At 48.8% G+C, this 17529-nt stretch overlaps 1 protein-coding gene across 15 annotated transcripts in view; it reads left to right on the top strand.

Annotated features, from left to right (window-relative positions):
• The window catches only part of NRF1 (nuclear respiratory factor 1), a 73233-nt gene that overhangs the window by 19048 nt on the left and 36656 nt on the right, over positions 1-17529 (top strand). For all 15 annotated transcript variants that reach the window (XM_060279251.2, XM_060279250.2, XM_088676481.1 and 12 more), the window contains exons 3-5: positions 2311-2425; positions 11111-11237; positions 12656-12796. In XM_060279251.2, coding sequence (XP_060135234.1) covers positions 2311-2425; positions 11111-11237; positions 12656-12796 — 383 coding nt within the window. The remainder of the gene's footprint in view (positions 1-2310; positions 2426-11110; positions 11238-12655; positions 12797-17529) is intronic.

Raw genomic sequence — 17529 nt, 5'->3', positions numbered from 1 at the left:
TGGCTGTTGGTGAGAAGCCGCTTCCTCTCGGAAGTGTTGCAGGGCTTTTTACTTCAAGGTTCCAACCAACCAGCCATGAAGTATCCCGGGGATACTTCCCTGCTTTGGTCTCGTGGTGGAGCTCACAAGGCAAGGAGGCAGCCAAGGCAGGTTGGTTGTTGCAGCACCACAGATAGCTCCAAGTGTCCACCTTGCTCCTATAAGGGGCAGGGAGCTAACAACCCCTTTGAGCTTCTATCTGCAGCCCACCCCTTCTGGGCTTCACATCTTTATGGAGAATTAAAGCCACTTGGAGGGCCAGCCCTCTGGCCTGAAGACAGACTTTTCTCCTGGCTTTCAGCACCGTTGGACTACTGGGACACAGGAGAAGGCGTCTACAAGGGTCCTGGTTCTACCAGCCCCTCCTTGCCAGGGACCCCTGATCATCAACATCAGGCTCAGAGCCAGGAACCCAGGCTGCCTCCTTTTCTGGTAGCACCAACTCAGTGTCCTGTTCACGGTTGGACTCTGGGCTTGTGACAGATACAGTGGTACCTTGGTTCTCAAACTTAATCCGTTCCTGGAGTCTGTTTGACTCCTGAAAGTGTTCAAAAACCAAGGCACGGCTTCCGATTGGCTGCAAGAGTTTCCTGCACTCAAGTGGAAGCTGTGTCGGACGTTTGTCTTCCGAAAAATGTTTGCAAATAGGAACACTTCTGGGTTTGGGGTGTTCAGGAGCCAATTTGTTCAGGAGCCAAGCTGTTCGAGTACTAAGGTACCACTGTAATCCATTCCTTCTCCCCAGTTTTCATAAGACATACGAAGAGCCTGCTGGATCAGGCCAATGGTCCATCTGGTCCAGCATCCTGTTCTATCCATTGATAGCCCTCTCCTTCTCCTCCGTGAATTTGTCTGATCCTGTTTTAAAACCATCCACGTTCCTGGCCATCACTGCCTCCTGCAGAAGGGAGTTCCACATTTTAACCATGTTCTGTGTGAAGATCTGTCCTGAATCTTCCAACATCTGGCTTCATTGCATGTCCATGAGTCCCAATGCTGTGAGAGAGGAAGAAAAACTTCTCGATCCACTTTGTCTCTGCCATGTGTCATTTTAAAAATTTGCATCGTGTCACCTCTTGCTCTCCTTTTTCTTTAAACTGAAAAGCCCCAAATGGTGCAACGGCCCTTCATGTGTACCCCCACCCACTCCTGATCATTTGGGGGGGGGGCTTTTCTGAACCTTTTCCTGGTGTTGCAACCTTACACACAGTAGACTTTGCTGCCCCCCAGGTGTTGGTCAGCATTCCATGCCTGCTGAGCTAGCTCAGTCCTTGTAGGCTGTTTCCCCCTGAAAGATTCCCTGCAAATCTGGGGGTTTGTCCCAAGCCTGCTGATGCCTCTTGCATGTGGCGACAATGCTGCCTTTTGGCTACATGAGGATCTACATATAGAGGGCAAATTCTCTCTTAGTATATAGAATAAACACCATGTTAAACGGAGCAAAATGATCTCTTCACCCCTCCCTTCAAAAGCTCTGATTAGTGGGGGATTAAGAAGAAGGAGCAATGCAATTTATTTCAAAACAATCGTACATGTGAGCAAAGGACTAATGCTGGCACGCACTCTTTCGTGATTTGACTGGTCCGTAGCTTGCTGTCAGAACTGCGCTGGAATCTTTTCTTTAAAAACCAGTCCCAGGAAGGGGAACCCTTCTTCTCCCCCCCCCCCCATCTGCATTTTTGGGGACATTTTACACACGTCCTCAAGCCAGATTTTCTCGTATGAAGCTGCGACCAGCAGAGGGCAGTACAGCAATTGCAACTGACAATGTTTCTTTCTAATCAGATATCTCCATGTCAGGCTTCCCAACTTCAAGTTAGGGTTCTAAATCCAACCCTGTTTACAACTAATAATAACCTGTAGGGTGATTTTGGGAACATATGCATGGAGAAAGATACTGTACCGCGTGAAATATTTTGCTGTTGAAATTATACCCGGAAGGGTAGTTGTATTAGTCTAATGGTGCTGTTTGTTTATTTGCAGAATTTATACTCCACTCTTTAGCCAAAAGGGTTCTCAGAGTGGCTTACGGAAATTAGTTATAAGACAGTCCCCACCTTCACAATCACAACTCAAAAGAACATGACACACGAGGAAAAAGGAGCGGAAGGGAAGAGGGAAAAGCAAGCTCAATCACACATTCATAAAGTTACAGTTCTTAAAGTTGCAGCCAACATTAAATACCAACAAATACATCATCATCATCATCATCATCATTTAATTAATAAATAATGGCCCACCGTATATTCAAAACCCATCTCTCGTCCACAGGCCCTGTGGGAATGGCAGCTGCCGCTGCTGTGGCGACGGGCAAGAAAAGGAAACGCCCTCACGTCTTTGAGTCCAACCCATCAATCCGCAAGAGGCAGCAGACGCGTTTGTTACGGTAAGAGCATCTGAACGCAGAAAGCTGCCTTACACTGGCCCAGGATTGTCTCCTCCAACTGGGAGTAGCTCTCCAAGGTTTGGGGGTAGAGAGGGGTCTTTGTCGGCCCTGCTCCCCAAGAGAAGATTCTCACGCTCTACCCAAGTGAGCAACGCGGCCCTAGGTAGTCCAAGTCAGTGGTCATCATTGCCCCCTTGCGGGAGTGAATCCCATAGTTTCGCTATGTGCTGTCTTGAAGAGACCTCTTTTGTGTATATCGGGTGCTCAGGGTCAAGCGCTTGACAAGATCCAACTCCTCATGACTTAAAAGGATGGCAAGCAGCCAGGGACAAATAGCCTCAGTATACAGTGGAAGAGTCTCGTGGTTTCCTTCAATAGCAGTTTGTCCAGGCTTGAGTGAGCCTTGCAGCAGGTAGAAGCATGGTATCGGTTCTCTGAAGTCCTGTTTCCCAGGACCAGGAGAATTTAGGCTTGGAAGTATCCTTGCACTTCCCTCCACCTACCTGCGATTCCAGCAGTGTAGAGAGTTGGGAATCAGTGGCCTGTGGTCTAAGCCCCATAGTGCCCGATGCTCCAACAGCCATCTTTGACTCTCCAAGTTTCATGACGAAAGGTGTGATTTCTCCCTTCCTCCCGCCTCCACCAGCAGGATAAAGTCCTGGAACCTCCAGGGTCACCATCTGAGCCAGATCGATGAATGAATGACCCATCGTACGTCCTTCTTCCCCATACCTACGGTATAGAGGCATGGATGGGGAACCTGTGTCTTTCCAGATTTTGCTGGACTATAATTCCCACCCACTCCCCTGACCATTGGCTATGCTAGGAGTGGGGTCTGAGGGCAGCTGGGGTTGTTGAACATCTGAGGGGGGCACAGCTTCCCTAGAGTAGTTATCTCCAGGTAAACCACATGCTGTAGCCAAGGTTTGTTCCATGACTTGCCACTTGTCTGTAGCAGACAAAGCACAAGCCTGGGCTCGTGTGCAACATGCTCATCCAAACCATGGCATAGCTCAGAGGAGCACATCGCCAGCAGCAGGACCAGAGGACGAGTAAAGCAGCCGCCATTTCCTCTCTGGGAGTCTCCACATTCGTGATAAGCCTTGAATTGGCTAATCCAGAATGCGGCAGCTAGAGTGGTGACTGGGAGCGGCCGCCGAAACCACATAACACCGGTCTTGAAAGATCTACATTGGCTCCCAGTACGTTTCTGAGCACAATTCAAAGTGTTGGTGCTGACCTTGAAAGCCCTAAATGGCCTCGGACCAGTATACCTGAAGAAGCGTCTCCACCCCCATTGTTCTGCCCGGACACTGAGGTCCAGCTCCGAGGGCCTTCTGGCGGTTCCCTCATTGCGAGAAGCCAAGTTGCAGGGAACCAGGCAGAGGGCCTTCTCGGTGGTGGCGCCTGCCCTGTGGAACGCCTTCCCATCAGATGTCAAAAAGGAAAACAGCTACCAGATTTTTAGAAGACATCTGAAGGTTTAGGGAGGCTTTTAATGTTTAAGAAATTAGTGTATTTTAATGTTTCTGTTGGAAGCCGCCCAGAGTGGCTGGGGAAACCCAGCCAGATGGGCGGGGTATAAATAAATTATTATTATTATTATTATTATTATTATTATTATTATTATTATTATTATAGTGTTATGTGCAAACTGAGCCACTGTGACTTGCTTCGTTTGCCCCATGTTGACTTTAGCATTTCATTTCCTGATATCTATCTGCTCATGTGCCATAAGCTCAGTGGCAGAGGAAGACGCTCGGCTGCCTGGGGCAGTGCACCCATAGGCGCGGGGCTCACCGCGGGGCCTCCGGAGTCTTCCTGCCTCCTCCCATTCAGCTGCCCTACAGTTGGGGGGGAGGCAGCGGCCGGACCGTTTGGGCAGCGCAGAGCCTGTGCGTGCTCAACCCACCCTGTCTCTCCCAAAAGAGACGCATGGCTCGGGTACGCTGCAGGCCCCGCAGTGGGTGCTGCCCGTCATTTTGTCATCCCCCTCAGTGGAGACACCTGGGGCGAACCGCCCCTACCGCACCCCCTTCCTCTGCCCCTGCATAGGTCTCTTCTCAAAAGGCCTGTCTGGAAGTGCATGCAAAATGGGATTGCAGAGTGGGGCCTTCACAAAAGAGGAGGCCAGATTGTTTTGCTCTTAGCGCCCCTGGTGTCCTCCTCTCAGCCTCGCCTGTGCATATCCTTGAGATTGCCTTCAGGGATGCTGCAGAGCGTGCCACGCAGCCAGAACTTTCCAAATTGGGGCCCAGGAGAAAAGCTTGACCTGTAAGATCTTTCTTCTCCTGCCTCTTTCCTGAAAACGGCTTTGGGTAAAACCACTGCCGAAGAGTCCCCACTTACCCAAAAGAGCACAGCCAGAAAAGCCTTGGCATGAAACTTAGTGGGAATTGTGTGCACCTGAAATGTTTAAACCGTTGTGAATGCTGCAATGGTTGCGCTCCCCCTTGATAGTTACACGTTGACCCGTTTTCCGGTGCTGGAAGTCGCAAGGTGGTGGGTGACCCCAGTCACTCTCGGGTCTGTGGGATGATGCAAATGACGGCCTCTCTAGGAATGTGCCTTGCAGCATCTCGAAGAAAAAAGAAGTTAGCTGCTAGTTGAGAATGCTTCTGTTCCCGAGAAAAGCTCTCTTCCTCTAGGGGCACTCTGATGCAACGTTCAGCTGAGCAGGTTCATTTCCCTCGGCCTGCTGTTGCAATGTGTTGCCGAGTCTTGCTCAATGTGGCTTGGTGCCAGCGGAATTATTCCAGCAGGTTTGCAGTCCCAGGGCTTCTTTCCTCCCTCGTGGAGCATGCATAAAAGTTTTCGGGCACAATTTGAATGTGCCTCCCCACCACCACCACCACCATTTTAAAAAGTTTTCTTCCAATCTGCTCTTAGCTGCATCAGACAACAGGTCACAGAACTTTGTTCTTTTGACAGGGCTGGACGGCTCGGGGGGGGGGGAACCTTGCTCAAAATAACAATTCAGATCTAGAGGAGTGACACAGATTTGCAATTCCAGTGAACACAGCCTAAAAACTGGCTGTTCCGTGACTGAGAGCTCCCACCCCGTGGATTGGCTTGCTATGATGGGTTAGAGCAGGCATCCCCAAACTGCGGCCCTCCAGATGTTTTGGCCTACAACTCCCATGATCCCTAGCTAACAGGGCCAGTGGTCGGGGAAGATGGGAATTGTAGTCCAAAACATCTGGAGGGCCGAAGTTTGGGAGTGCCTGGGTTAGAGCGTGGTGCTGATAACCCCAAGGTTGCAGGTTCAATTCCCATAAGGGACAGCTGCCTATTCCTGCATTGCAGGGGGATGGACAAGATGATCCTCAGGTTCCAACTCTTATGATTCTATATGCAAAATGTTTGTGAATGCTGACATTGCTAAGAGGAAAAGTCAGTCACAGGAGGCAGAAAAATCGGTACAACTGATGCAATGGAAGTGAAAGGTTCGACTGAAGGAGAAGCAGGGGAGCCTTAATGAAATCCATAATCCGCACCCCCAACTCCTGCTAATTTTAGCCAAATCATAGCTCTCCTGTGGCCTCCTTTAAAAAAAATAAATTAATTGCTAAGGGAGCTGGACCCTGTCTGCATCTGCCCTCCTTTAATTTGAGCTCTGGAAGATAATGGTCACAGAGCCTAGGGGCAGGAAGTGTGTGCATGGAGGGGAGGGAATAAGGGAGGCTAGAGAGCCATAGCGGCTGAGGCAGGGGTCAGCAAACTTTTTCAGCAGGGGTCCAGTCCACTGTCCCTCAGACCTTTTGGGGGGCCGGATTATATTTTGAAAAACAGAAAAATGTGAACGAATTCCTATGCCCCACAAATAACCCAGAGATGCATTTTAAATAAAAGGACACATTCTACTCATGTAAAAAACACACTGATTCCCGGACCGTCCGCGGGGCGGATCCGGCCCCTGGACCTTGGTTTGCCTACCCATGGGCTGACGTCAGCAGGTAATAGACCCAAGGATCTTGGAGGGAGATGGGGAAAGACTCATATGGGGCCAAAGAACTTTTTTTTATGCAGCCAAGTTTGGAATGCCAGGTCTCCATACTTCCAAAAATTAGATCATTTTATGCTTTATTCTTAATCCGGGTCTCTCTCTCTTTCTCTCTCTCTCTCTCTCTCTCTCTCTCTCTCTCTCTCTCTCTCTCTCTCTCTCTCTCTCTCTCTGTGTGTGTGTGTGTGTGTGTTTAGCAATTTCAAAAATAATATTTTTGTTACTTAAGTGAGATGGGAGAGCAGCAGAATGCAAGGATTAGGCTGCTGTCAGGGTCTCGTAACCACGATAACTATGCTCTGCTTCCACAGTCAGAGGCAGCAATGCTTCTGAATCCCAGTTGCTGGAAACCGTTTTAGGAATTCCCTCCCCATCCAGAGAAGCAAAAGGAAGAATTTGATTGGTACCATGTGGCCACCGTCCAAGTCTGTTGAGAGGGCCGGTGCTAATTTGTATATGCAGATTTGCATACAAGTTGCTCTTTTCCTGATTTGCACGCTGTTTTGCATGCGCAGGATGGGGTCGAGCCGTGGCTTGTGGGTACGTGTCGGCCTTCCGTGTTCCTGTAGCACACCAAAAATCCGTTTACATAATTGGCTGTCCTCAGATAGTGAGTGCTAACCTGAGACTCATTGTGCACATCTGCAAGGTTGAAGAGGCTTTAGAAGAGAGTCGGCAACCTCTGGCAAGATCTGGAGCTCTTGCACCCCCAAATTAATGCTCCTGTAAGCAACAACAAGATGGCATTCTCTTGGGTGTGTGCTTCATATTCCCCTGCAGAAACATGGCAAATTTAGAAAGTGGTGCATTTATTATAGCCCTGGGGATATAATAATAATAAATTATTTGTACCCCGCCCATCTGACTGGTTGCCCTAGCCACTCTGGACGCCTTCCAACATATAAAAACTCTTAATAAAACCTTAAACCTTAAGAAGCTTCCCTGTACAGGGCTGCCTTCAGAAGTCTCCCAAAAGTTGTACAGTTACTCATCTCCTTGACATCTGACGGTAGGGTGTTCCACAGGGAGGGAGCCGCTACCGAGAAGACCCTGTAGCTTCACTTCTCTCAGTGAGGGAACCACCAGAAGGCCCTCAGTGTTGGATCTAGCTAAAGGCTCCTGTCTGAAATTCTGGAGAAGCTGCTGCCAGTCGGTGTAGATGGTACCGAGGTAGATGGACCAGTCACCTGACTCTGCATAAGGCATCTTCCTGTGTCCCACTGCAGGCTATTCCCTCCCCGTATTTTGGAGGTAGAGACTGAGGCCGTGAGATAGGAGATTGCCTGAGACCACTGTGTGAGCTCATGGCAGAGCCAAGACTCGAACGTGGCACCTTGTGGCTCTCCTAGCCCCTGCACTGCCCTAACTCTCTTCGCACAAAACACTCATCTGGGAAACACCTGGGCGTACCTGAGAGCGCCTTGTTTGTACAGAGAGGGGTGCTTTTTGCATGATGGCGATCCTGGCACTATAAACAAGCCTTTGCAGCTTTATTTCCTCCTATCTCCCTTTAAGCATTCTTTTGAGCAGGGAGACGTGTGTCCCCCCCCCCCCCGGGGAATTTGAAGCAGGTTTCCGTCCTCTTGTGCCCTGGCCATTTTATCCTCAAAACAACCCTATGAGGTAGTTTACCCTGAAATACAGTGACCAGCCCAAAGTTATCCTGTAAGCATGGTGACTGGGTGGATTCCTGTTTGTTTGCTCGTTTCATGAAGTTTACATAGATAAAAAACAAACCTCAAAATGCTTTGCAAAAAGAATTAATAAAATGAATAGTAAAAACAAAACATTCAAAAAATTAAAACCAGCAATAAACGAAAAACACATCCGTATTCTAGATATCTGGGTAGGCTTGTCTAAACAAAAATGTTTTTTAGTTGGTGCTGGAAAGAGTACTGTGAAAGTGCCTGCCTGATATCAATACTGGTGATATTATTATTATTATTATTATTATTATTAAGCATGTTCATCTACAGAAAAAGATGATACATAAAAACCCACTCCCATCAGTGGGTTGTGCTAGTCATATTCAGAGTGGACCAATTCTGTATAGACAGATCTGGCTAACTTAGGTTCATTGACATGGTCTACCCCGAAGAGAATTTAGCTGGATGAGACCCAACATATTTGCATGCAACCGAATAGGTCACAAATCCTGCCACCAAAGCAAATCCTTTGTTTAATTTGTAAGATAAATTACATTATTCATTGCTGCCTTTCAAATCCTCGTAAACCCATATTGGTGTTGCTCCCCTCCCCTCCTCTCCAAGAAAGAGCAAGTTCTTCACACCATATTCAACAGAAGCTGACCAATTTGCCATAAACTTGTCTGGCTTGTAGTCCCTTATCCAGGGGTCCCCAAACTAAGGCCTGGGGGCCGGATGCGGCCCAATCGCCTTCTAAATCCGGCCCGCGGACGGTCCGGGAATCAGCATGTTTTTACATGAGTAGAATGTGTTCTTTTATTTAAAATGCATCTCTGTGTTATTTGTGGGGCATAGGAATTCATTCATTCCCCCCCAAATATAGTCCGGCCCCCCGCAAGGTCTGATGGACAGTGGACCGGCCCCCTGCTGAAAAAGTTTGCTGACCCCTGCTCTTATCTCTTGTTCTGGCAAAATGAGTCAGTTTAGCTGTTAAGGGGAGCTCCCACGCTGTTTCCATCCTCTCCCCTCCCCTGAGGGCATGGCTTGCAGGCTTTACCTTTCTTGCAAGTAAAGCCCTGGTTGCCCTCATCGTGCACCATCACTGAGTGGAGATTGAATCCGCTCTCTCTCTCTCGCTCGCTCTCTCCCCCACCCTCCCCAAGCCAGCTTGGTCCAGGTTCAGCGCTTTATTCAGAATGCCAGTGTGGGTGACAACATGGAGGCACACGCGTTAAGGACAGGAGAGGGAAAGGGGGACTGAGATCCAGAAAGAACCGCTTCAGAACTGGGGCTGTGGGTTCGCAGGAGGCTCCCAAGAGCAATTGTCCTGCCTCCCAAGGTTGGAGTGGTAGCATCACAAGACTTGGAGAGTGGGGTGTCCCTTGCCTGCCTCTCTCTCATAGAATCACGGAATCATAGAATTACAGAATTGGAAGGGACCTCCGGACATCTAGTCCAACCCCCTGTAGCTCAGCGGTAAGAGCACCTGCGTGCCACTAGTCCATCTTCTGTGGGAGGGAAGGCTTGTGGTTGATGCTGCCCACCAGCAGATTTCTTCTCTCCCACTTACAGACAGCCGCATCAGCTCTCCGAGAACTGAAACTCTCAACGTTGGCAAGCCAGTTTTGTCAGTGTGGTTGCCACATGGGCGCAAGTCACTGGCCCGGGGCACTGAAACCAAATGAAATAGAATATAGGCCAGGGATTGGGATTGGTAATCTGTGCCCCTGCCAGATGATGTTGGACTCCAATTCCCATAATCCCTGACCATTACCTATGCTGGCAGGGTCTGATGGGAGTTGGGGACCAGCAACTTCTGCAACACCAAAAGTCATTCAGAGCAGTTGTCTCCAGGTAAACCACTAGCTGTAGCCAAGGTTTGCTTGGTGACTTAGCACTCATAATCTGTCTGTAGAAGACAAGCCGCAAGCCTGGGCTTGGACAGTGCGCTAAGGCAAACCGTGGCATCGCTCGCAGGGCCACAGGAGGATTCCCAACCAGCGTTGCTAATAGTCAGGAACCAATGGAGTTGGATTCCAGCATTGTCTGGAGGATACAGTCCTTATTTCAGAAATGTGTGTTCCTGGATGAGATGGCTGCACCCCGCTGAGAAGAGGAGGCTGCCGAGAAGATGTTTGCAATGGGAACAGAGTACTGTAACCGTATGCTGCTTTTTGCTGCCTTGAAACCGAGGGTGACGACAGTGTTTTCAAAACCCGACTATGTAATAGTGCCACGAGAAACACTGTTAGGAAAAGACAAATATTGAGATTGGCTTTCTTATGCATAGTTAAACTGTGGAACTCCTTCCCACAGGAGGCAGGGATTGCCAACAACTTGGATGGTAATAATAATAATAATAATAATAATAATAATAATAATAATAATAATAATTTATTATTTATACCCCGCCCATCTGGCTGGGTTTCCCCAGCCACTCTGGGCGGCTTCCAACAGAAAAATAAAACACAATAATCTATTAAACATTAAAAGCCTCCCTGAACAGGGCTGCCTTCAGATGTCTTCTAAAAGTCTGGTAGTTGTTTTCCTCTTTGACATCTGTTGGGAGGGCGTTCCACAGGGCAGGTGCCACCACCGAAAAGGCCCTCTGCCTAGTTCCCTGCAACTTGGCTTCTCGCAACGAGGGAACCGCCAGAAGGCCCTCGGTGCTGGACCTCAGTGTCCGGGCAGAACGATGGAGGTGGAGACGCTCCTTCAGGTATACTGGACCGAGGCCATTTAGGGCTTTTAAGATAGGATTAGACAAATTCATGGGGGAGGAGAGGGCTATCGATGGCTCCTAGCCAGGGTGGCTCTTCTCTGCCTCCGCAGCAATGCTTCTGAATGCCGGTTGCTGGAATCCACAGGAGGACGGAGGCTTCTTTTGCCTGGGTTTCCCCACTGGCATCTGGCTGGCCACTGTGAGAACAGGACGCTGGACTAGATGGGACGTTGGCCTGGTGCAGGCTCCTCCTATGTATAGTGAAATGCCTTCAAGGGGAAGTAACTTCTTTTCTTTTTGGCCCACTGAAACAGGAAGCTTCGTGCCACGCTGGACGAATACACCACCCGCGTAGGGCAGCAGGCCATCGTCCTCTGCATCTCGCCCTCCAAACCCAACCCTGTTTTTAAAGTGTTTGGCGCAGCACCGCTAGAGAACGTGGTAAGGCGTCAAAGTTCCATGCATGATTTGCTCCTGGGGTTCTTACTTATTTTACTTGCGTACATTGTCCCGAGATGCTTAATTGCTGCTTAATTATGTTACTTAAAATGCGAGGAGATTAGTGGTGATACTGTTGTTTGGCTTTGAATGAGGAATTAGTATTCCCACACACCCCCAGTGGTTCTTTTTTTGTCGGATTATGGTGGCTCACAGAACTAGAGTTGGAAGGGACCCCGAGGCTCATTTAGTCCAACCCCCTTGCAATGCAGGAATCTCAGCTGTGGCATCCATTGCAGATGGCCATCCAGCTTCTGTTCAAAAACCTCCAAGGAAGGAGAGTCCCCCACCTCTCCTGGGAATTGCAACTCATGTCAGTTTGCGTTTAAGGTGCCCCCCGGCCCACTTGAGACAGCTGAAAATTACCAAGGCCCACTAGTCATAAAAAGGCAGAGCACGGGCAGAGCCAGTCATAAAATGGAAGCAGGTGGAAGCAGACTTTGGCATAACCAACAGGCAGTTACCAACGTCAGTTTCTACTGGTATCTAATCCATCTTTGGAAACTGCTAAATTCTTTGCCGCAGCAAACCAGACATTAGGAAACTGGTATCGCTTTGTCAAGCCCCTCCGTCACATTTGGAACTTACCCAGCAGTGAAGTACTGTGCTTGCTAAATGTGGTAATTCAGTTTTGTTGAATTAATTAAACTAAAAGAGTTTTAACTGGGTTTTGAATAAAAGCGCAGTTAATAATTGCTGTTTTGAATTTTATTGCGCTATTATGTTCCTAAGTGGGCCATGCAGACCGTTATTCTGAATAATGCCTTTTTATAGGAGAGGGAAGGGAGTGTCGGGGGGGGGTGTGAGTATATGGAACCGGGGGGGGGGGCGGTGGGCCAAAAAAGTTTGGGAACCACTGGGCTATGTCATTCCTGACTCCTCCTAGAGTCTTAGTTAGAGGGGAAGAAGGACCATCGGCAAGATAAAAGGTGAACAAGTAAACTAAAGAAATGAATGGATTGTTGGCTGATTCCAAAGATGCCTGAGAATGATCTGCTGGTCTTCACTCTCAAGGGATGTAGACCTCCAGCAAGGGCTGGTCCAAAAGGGACTCTGAACAGACACGCAAGCAGCTGTTTGGGAGAGTCCCGCCCTGCCTCCAGCCTTCTCCAGAAATCCTCGCAGTGCTCCTCTCGTTGGTGTTGCTCAGAGTTTCATCATCATCTCGCTCGAATGCCCTCCTGGTCTGAGGGCCTTGGGACCAGTGGGTATTTTCATCTGGCAGCTGGGGTGTTGTTTGCTCTGCTGTGCTGTGCAGTGCCACAAGGAAAGGGACCTCACACCCCCTCCCGTTACTTAGCACCCTCTTCTCTCCTGTTGCTCTTCGTCTTGTTTACCTGAGCCCTTCTGATTCCCCACAGGTGCGCAAGTACAAGAGCATGATCCTGGAAGACCTGGAGTCCGCTCTGTTGGAACATGCACCTGCGCCGCAAGAGGTTAACTCTGAGCTGCCACCGCTTACCATCGACGGGATTCCGGTCTCTGTGGACAAGATGACCCAGGTAAGCAAGTAGAAAAGGTGGGAGAAGCCATTAAGGGGAACTTTGGTTGTCTCCGACCTATTGATTTTTCCAGCGAAGAATCTCTTAAGTCTCAAATACCCTCCCTCTCGCCTTCTCTGTTGCACACACAACTCCTCGGAGACACACTTAATTCTTTCTCTCCAGGGGGAAACTGCAGTGACTCTGCTAAACGGTACGAGATAAGGTGTTCCCATTGATGCTGCCTTTTCTACAAAGTGTGGGAGAATAACCAGTGGTGATCGCAGAGCCAGAGGCAATATTTTTGTCAGCCCCCCCTGCCTGGCTTGCAGGCCCTGTTTGCCTTGCTCCATCTTGAGTAGCTCTTCGGACACATGGCTTGCTCAGAACACCCATGAAGGACCGTAGAATCAAAGTATTGGAAGGGAACCTAAGGCTTATCCAGTTCAACTCTGTGCAGTGCAGGAATCACTAAAGAATTCCTGACATGCCTCTCCAACCTCTGCTTAAAAACCACCAGTGAAAGAGAGTCCACCGCCTTCTGTTGAACAACTCTTACCATAGGAAAGTTCTTCCCGATGTTTAGTCGCAATCTCCTTTCTTGTCATTCGAATCCATTGATTCAGGAAACAAGCAGCAGGAAACAAGCTTGCTCCATCTTCCGTGTGATGGCCCTTCAGATATTTGAAGATGGCTGTCATATCACCTCTTAGTGTTCTCTTCTCCAGGTTAAACATACCCGACTCCCTCAACCCTTCCTCAGAAGGCTTGATTTCAAGAGTACTTTGGCAGAAGCACCCAGTTCAGTTCTTAGCATCTTCGGTGATAGGATGTTGCACAGGGCAACGCCGAAATTAAAATTGAGGCTTGAGGTCACACTGGGCCTCCAGCGCTGCACTTGACTGACATGCACTGGCCCATCCGCATAAGGCTTTTGGAAGCAAAAGGGCCTGTTGGGTCATGGGTTCAATCCCCACATGGGGCAATAGATTCCTGCATTGCAGGGGGTTGGACTAGAGGACCCTCACGGTCCCTTCCAGCTCTAGGATTCTATGGTGAGCTGATGATCTCCACTCTTGTTATGGCGGTAATTAGAGAGGACCTCGTGCCTGAGCAGGCCGAGATGCAGGGCTCCCCGTTGATTGTGTCCCTGGTGGCTCCAGAGCCCTTAACAAGCACTTGCAAGAGGCTCGAAACTCTCGGCTCCCGAGGACCACTAATTAATCCATCTGGAAACGAAAGGCAGTTATTGCAATTGCAAAGCCACATGCTGCTGTTCTTGGACCCCGTGGTGAAGCTATTATATTCTTGAGCTGTGGTCCTGATCTGCTCACTGCATCTAGCTCATCCTTCTTCCTTGTACTGGGTCCTTGCTCTAGTTTTATTTTTGGTGGCTTTTGCTGTTTCCGGGGGGGGGGGAGGGGGACAAAGTTTGCAAAACCGAGGCATCACTTTCAAAATAAAGCATGCAAATGAAGCAAGTTCATTCAAACCCAGCATGTTTGCATACATTTTAGTGATTGGCATAGTTTGAATCTGTTTTTTGTTGTTGTTGTTGTTTTTGTTGTTGGGGGGGGGGGGGTTGCCCACAGTGTTAATAAAGCCTGGTGGTGTTTACATGTCCAGTATGTGTGGATGGCTTACTAGGGCTTAGGGCACATCCTTATGTAAGGGTGCCTCCTTTCAAATGGATGCTCCCTCATCCATCCTGTTCACTTTCGGTTGCTTAGATATGTGTGCGGTCTCATCCCTGGGATATTTATACGTAATTGCTAGACAGTGCTATAGCGCCATTTGCATAGCTGCTGCACCCATTCATAGAACAAACAGAGGAAACTTACTGAAAACAGCCCATCCTTTATCTAACAACTATAGTAGGGAAGTGGGGGAGAGCCATCCCAGTGCCATATTGCAGCTGCTTCACACAATCTCCAAGGAGAGGTCCCTGCTCTCTGCATGGTGCTTGCAGTCTAAAATAGACAGTGGGGAAATAATAGAAGCCCAAAGTGAATACTAATACAGTACTAATACTAATACTACTACTAATAAAAATTTATTGTTTATACCCCACCCATCTGGCTGGGTTTCCCCAGCCACTGTGGGCGGCTCCCAATCGAATATTAAAAACACAATACAGCATTAAACATTAAAAACTTCCCTAAACAGGGCTGCCTTCAGGTGTCTTTTAAAAGTAGAATAGTTGCTTATTTCCTTGACATCTGATGGGAGGGCGTTCCACAGGGCAGCACCACTTACGAGAAGGCCCTCTGCCTGAATACTGGATGAGGCCGAATGCCTGTCTAGTCCAGCATCCTGTTCTCACAGTGGGCAAACTATATGTTTCTGAGCACAATTCAAAGGGTTGGTACTGACCTTGAAAGCCCTAAACGGCCCCAGCCCAGTATACCTGAAGGAGCATCTCCACCCCATCGTTCTGCCCGGACACTGAGGTCCAGCTCGGAGGGCCTTCTGGCGGTTCCCTCCCTGCAAGAATTGAAGTTACAGGGAACCAGGCAGAGGGCCTTCTCGGTGGTGGTGGCGCCCGCCCTGTGGAACGCTCTCCCATCAGGTGTCAAGGAAATAAACTGACTTTTCGAAGACATCTGAAGGCAGTCCTGTTTAGGGAGGTTTTTAATGTCTGATGTTTTATTGTATTTTTAATATTTTGTTGGAAGCTGCCCAGAGTGGCTGAGGAAACCCAGCCAGATGGGTGGGGTATGTATGTATGTATGTATGTATGTATGTATGTATGTATGTATAAATGAATGAATATTATTATTATTATTATTATTATTATTATCACCATCATCATCATCCCTAACCACTGGCATTCACATTGCAGGGAGGGCATAGCAGTACCCAGTGATACTAGCCCTCTCCTTCACAAATTTGTCCTCTTTTAAAGCCATCACCGACTCCTTTGGGAGTAAATTGCCATAGTTTCACTATGCACTGCGCAAAGAAGTCCTTCCTTTTGTCCCCTCTTGTATCTTCTTCCACCATTCAGCTTCCTTGGATGACCCCAAGTTCTGGTATTGAGAGAGGGAGAAAAACCTCTCCCTATCCACTTTCTCAACACCATTAGTAATTTTATACACCGCTGTCATAAGCCTCCCTCCCCATTCCTCTTCCATCTATTCTAAACTATAAGGCCCCAAACCTCCTTGGACCTGACAGCAGAGGAGGTGCATAAATCCACCAGCAGTTTTGGGCATTAAATTTAGCAGATAATCCAGAGTTGCGAGTGATTCTCACATGTGCAATACTCATGTTCTCACATAGACCCTCAAGGCAAGCTCTGTGTTCAGTTTTAAGTAACATGAGACGTAGTTTTCACTATGAAGCTGACTTGATTGACAGGAAGGGCTTCTCAAGAGGGATCTTGTGAACACCTGATGCCAGTCAGTGAGCAAGTTAGAAAAGGGAAGCTATTAGTTTGATGCCAAGCAAAAGTACCCTTCCAACTGTGATAGAAAATGTGATACCTTTGCAAGTAACACATAAGGATAAAGGTAAAGGGGCCCCTGACCATCAGGTCCAGTCATGTCCGACTCTGGGGTTGCGGCACTCATCTCGCTCTATAGGCCGAGGGAGCCGGCGTTTGTCCTCAGACAGCTTCCGGGTCATGTGGCCAGCATGACAAAGCTGCTTCTGGCGAACCAGAGCAGCGCACGGAAACGCCGTTTACCTTCCCGCCGGAGCGGTCCCTATTTATCTACTTGCACTTTGATGTGCTTTCGAACTGCTAGGTGGGCAGGAGCTGGGACCGAGCAACGGGAGCTCACCCCGTTGCAGGGATTCGAACCGCCGACCTTCTGATCAGCAAGCCCTAGACTCTGTGGTTTAACCCACAGCACCACCTGGGTCCCTAAGGAACACATAGTTCATGTGAAATCTGAGGTGTCAGGGCTGGGCAATATCTGGTTTTCAACATGGTGATATCTCACCAGCTAAACATCGCATTATACCGCTATATCACAATGTCCAAAATAAGGATTGAGCTATGTAGAGGCATTGGCTGGCTTCACGATGTTCCTGTATTGTGATTATTGTTGGCGCCTGCTCTTGAGATTCGCTGTCCCCCCATGCAGGAGACAGGGGGGAGCTGAGCCAGCAGGGGCTTCAGGAATCAAGAGAAACATTGACTGCCTTCATGTTTTTCCCCACATTCCCCCCCCCACACTCACATCGTGATTCGCGATATATTGCCAGATCAAAAATTATGAAACCAATATCACAATATGGACTTAAAACCCAGTTTTGGATGATATATTGATATATCACCCATCCCTAGCCAGTATCGAAAATTGCAATCTTTCAGGATCATTGCAGTCATACCTAGGAAAAAAATGTGCTTCCTTTCTAGGACCAGGCTATGAAATCCCAAATCTCTTGGAAGGCCTCTGCTGTGGCTCTGAATTACTCTGGCTCCGGATTTTCAAAGCAAAAGCTGGTGATACAGTTCAAATATTCAGGGCATGTGATGATAATTGGTAACCATGCCCCTGACACAAGTTGAAACTGGGGGGGGCTTCCGGGTTCAGCGCCAGCGTCGATCGGCGGGGCTTCGTCTCGTCTCCGAGACGGCCCGTCTCTGCTAGGAGTGGGGAGGGCAGCGAGAGCGACGCTGCGCCCCTTAGAACCTCGGGAAGGGCGTCCCGAGGGCAATTTGCTCGGCACAGACCCAATCCGGACTCCCCAACTCTTCGGCTAGCTCTAATAAGAGCTCCGGAGCGAGGAGGGTAGAAGTCGCG

This window comes from Zootoca vivipara, chromosome 9 (assembly GCF_965207765.1).
Source record: "Zootoca vivipara chromosome 9, rZooViv2.hap1.1, whole genome shotgun sequence".
NCBI lineage: Eukaryota > Metazoa > Chordata > Lepidosauria > Squamata > Lacertidae > Zootoca > Zootoca vivipara.
Note: the sequence above shows the minus strand (reverse complement) of the source record. Positions and strands in the feature narration are given on the sequence as shown.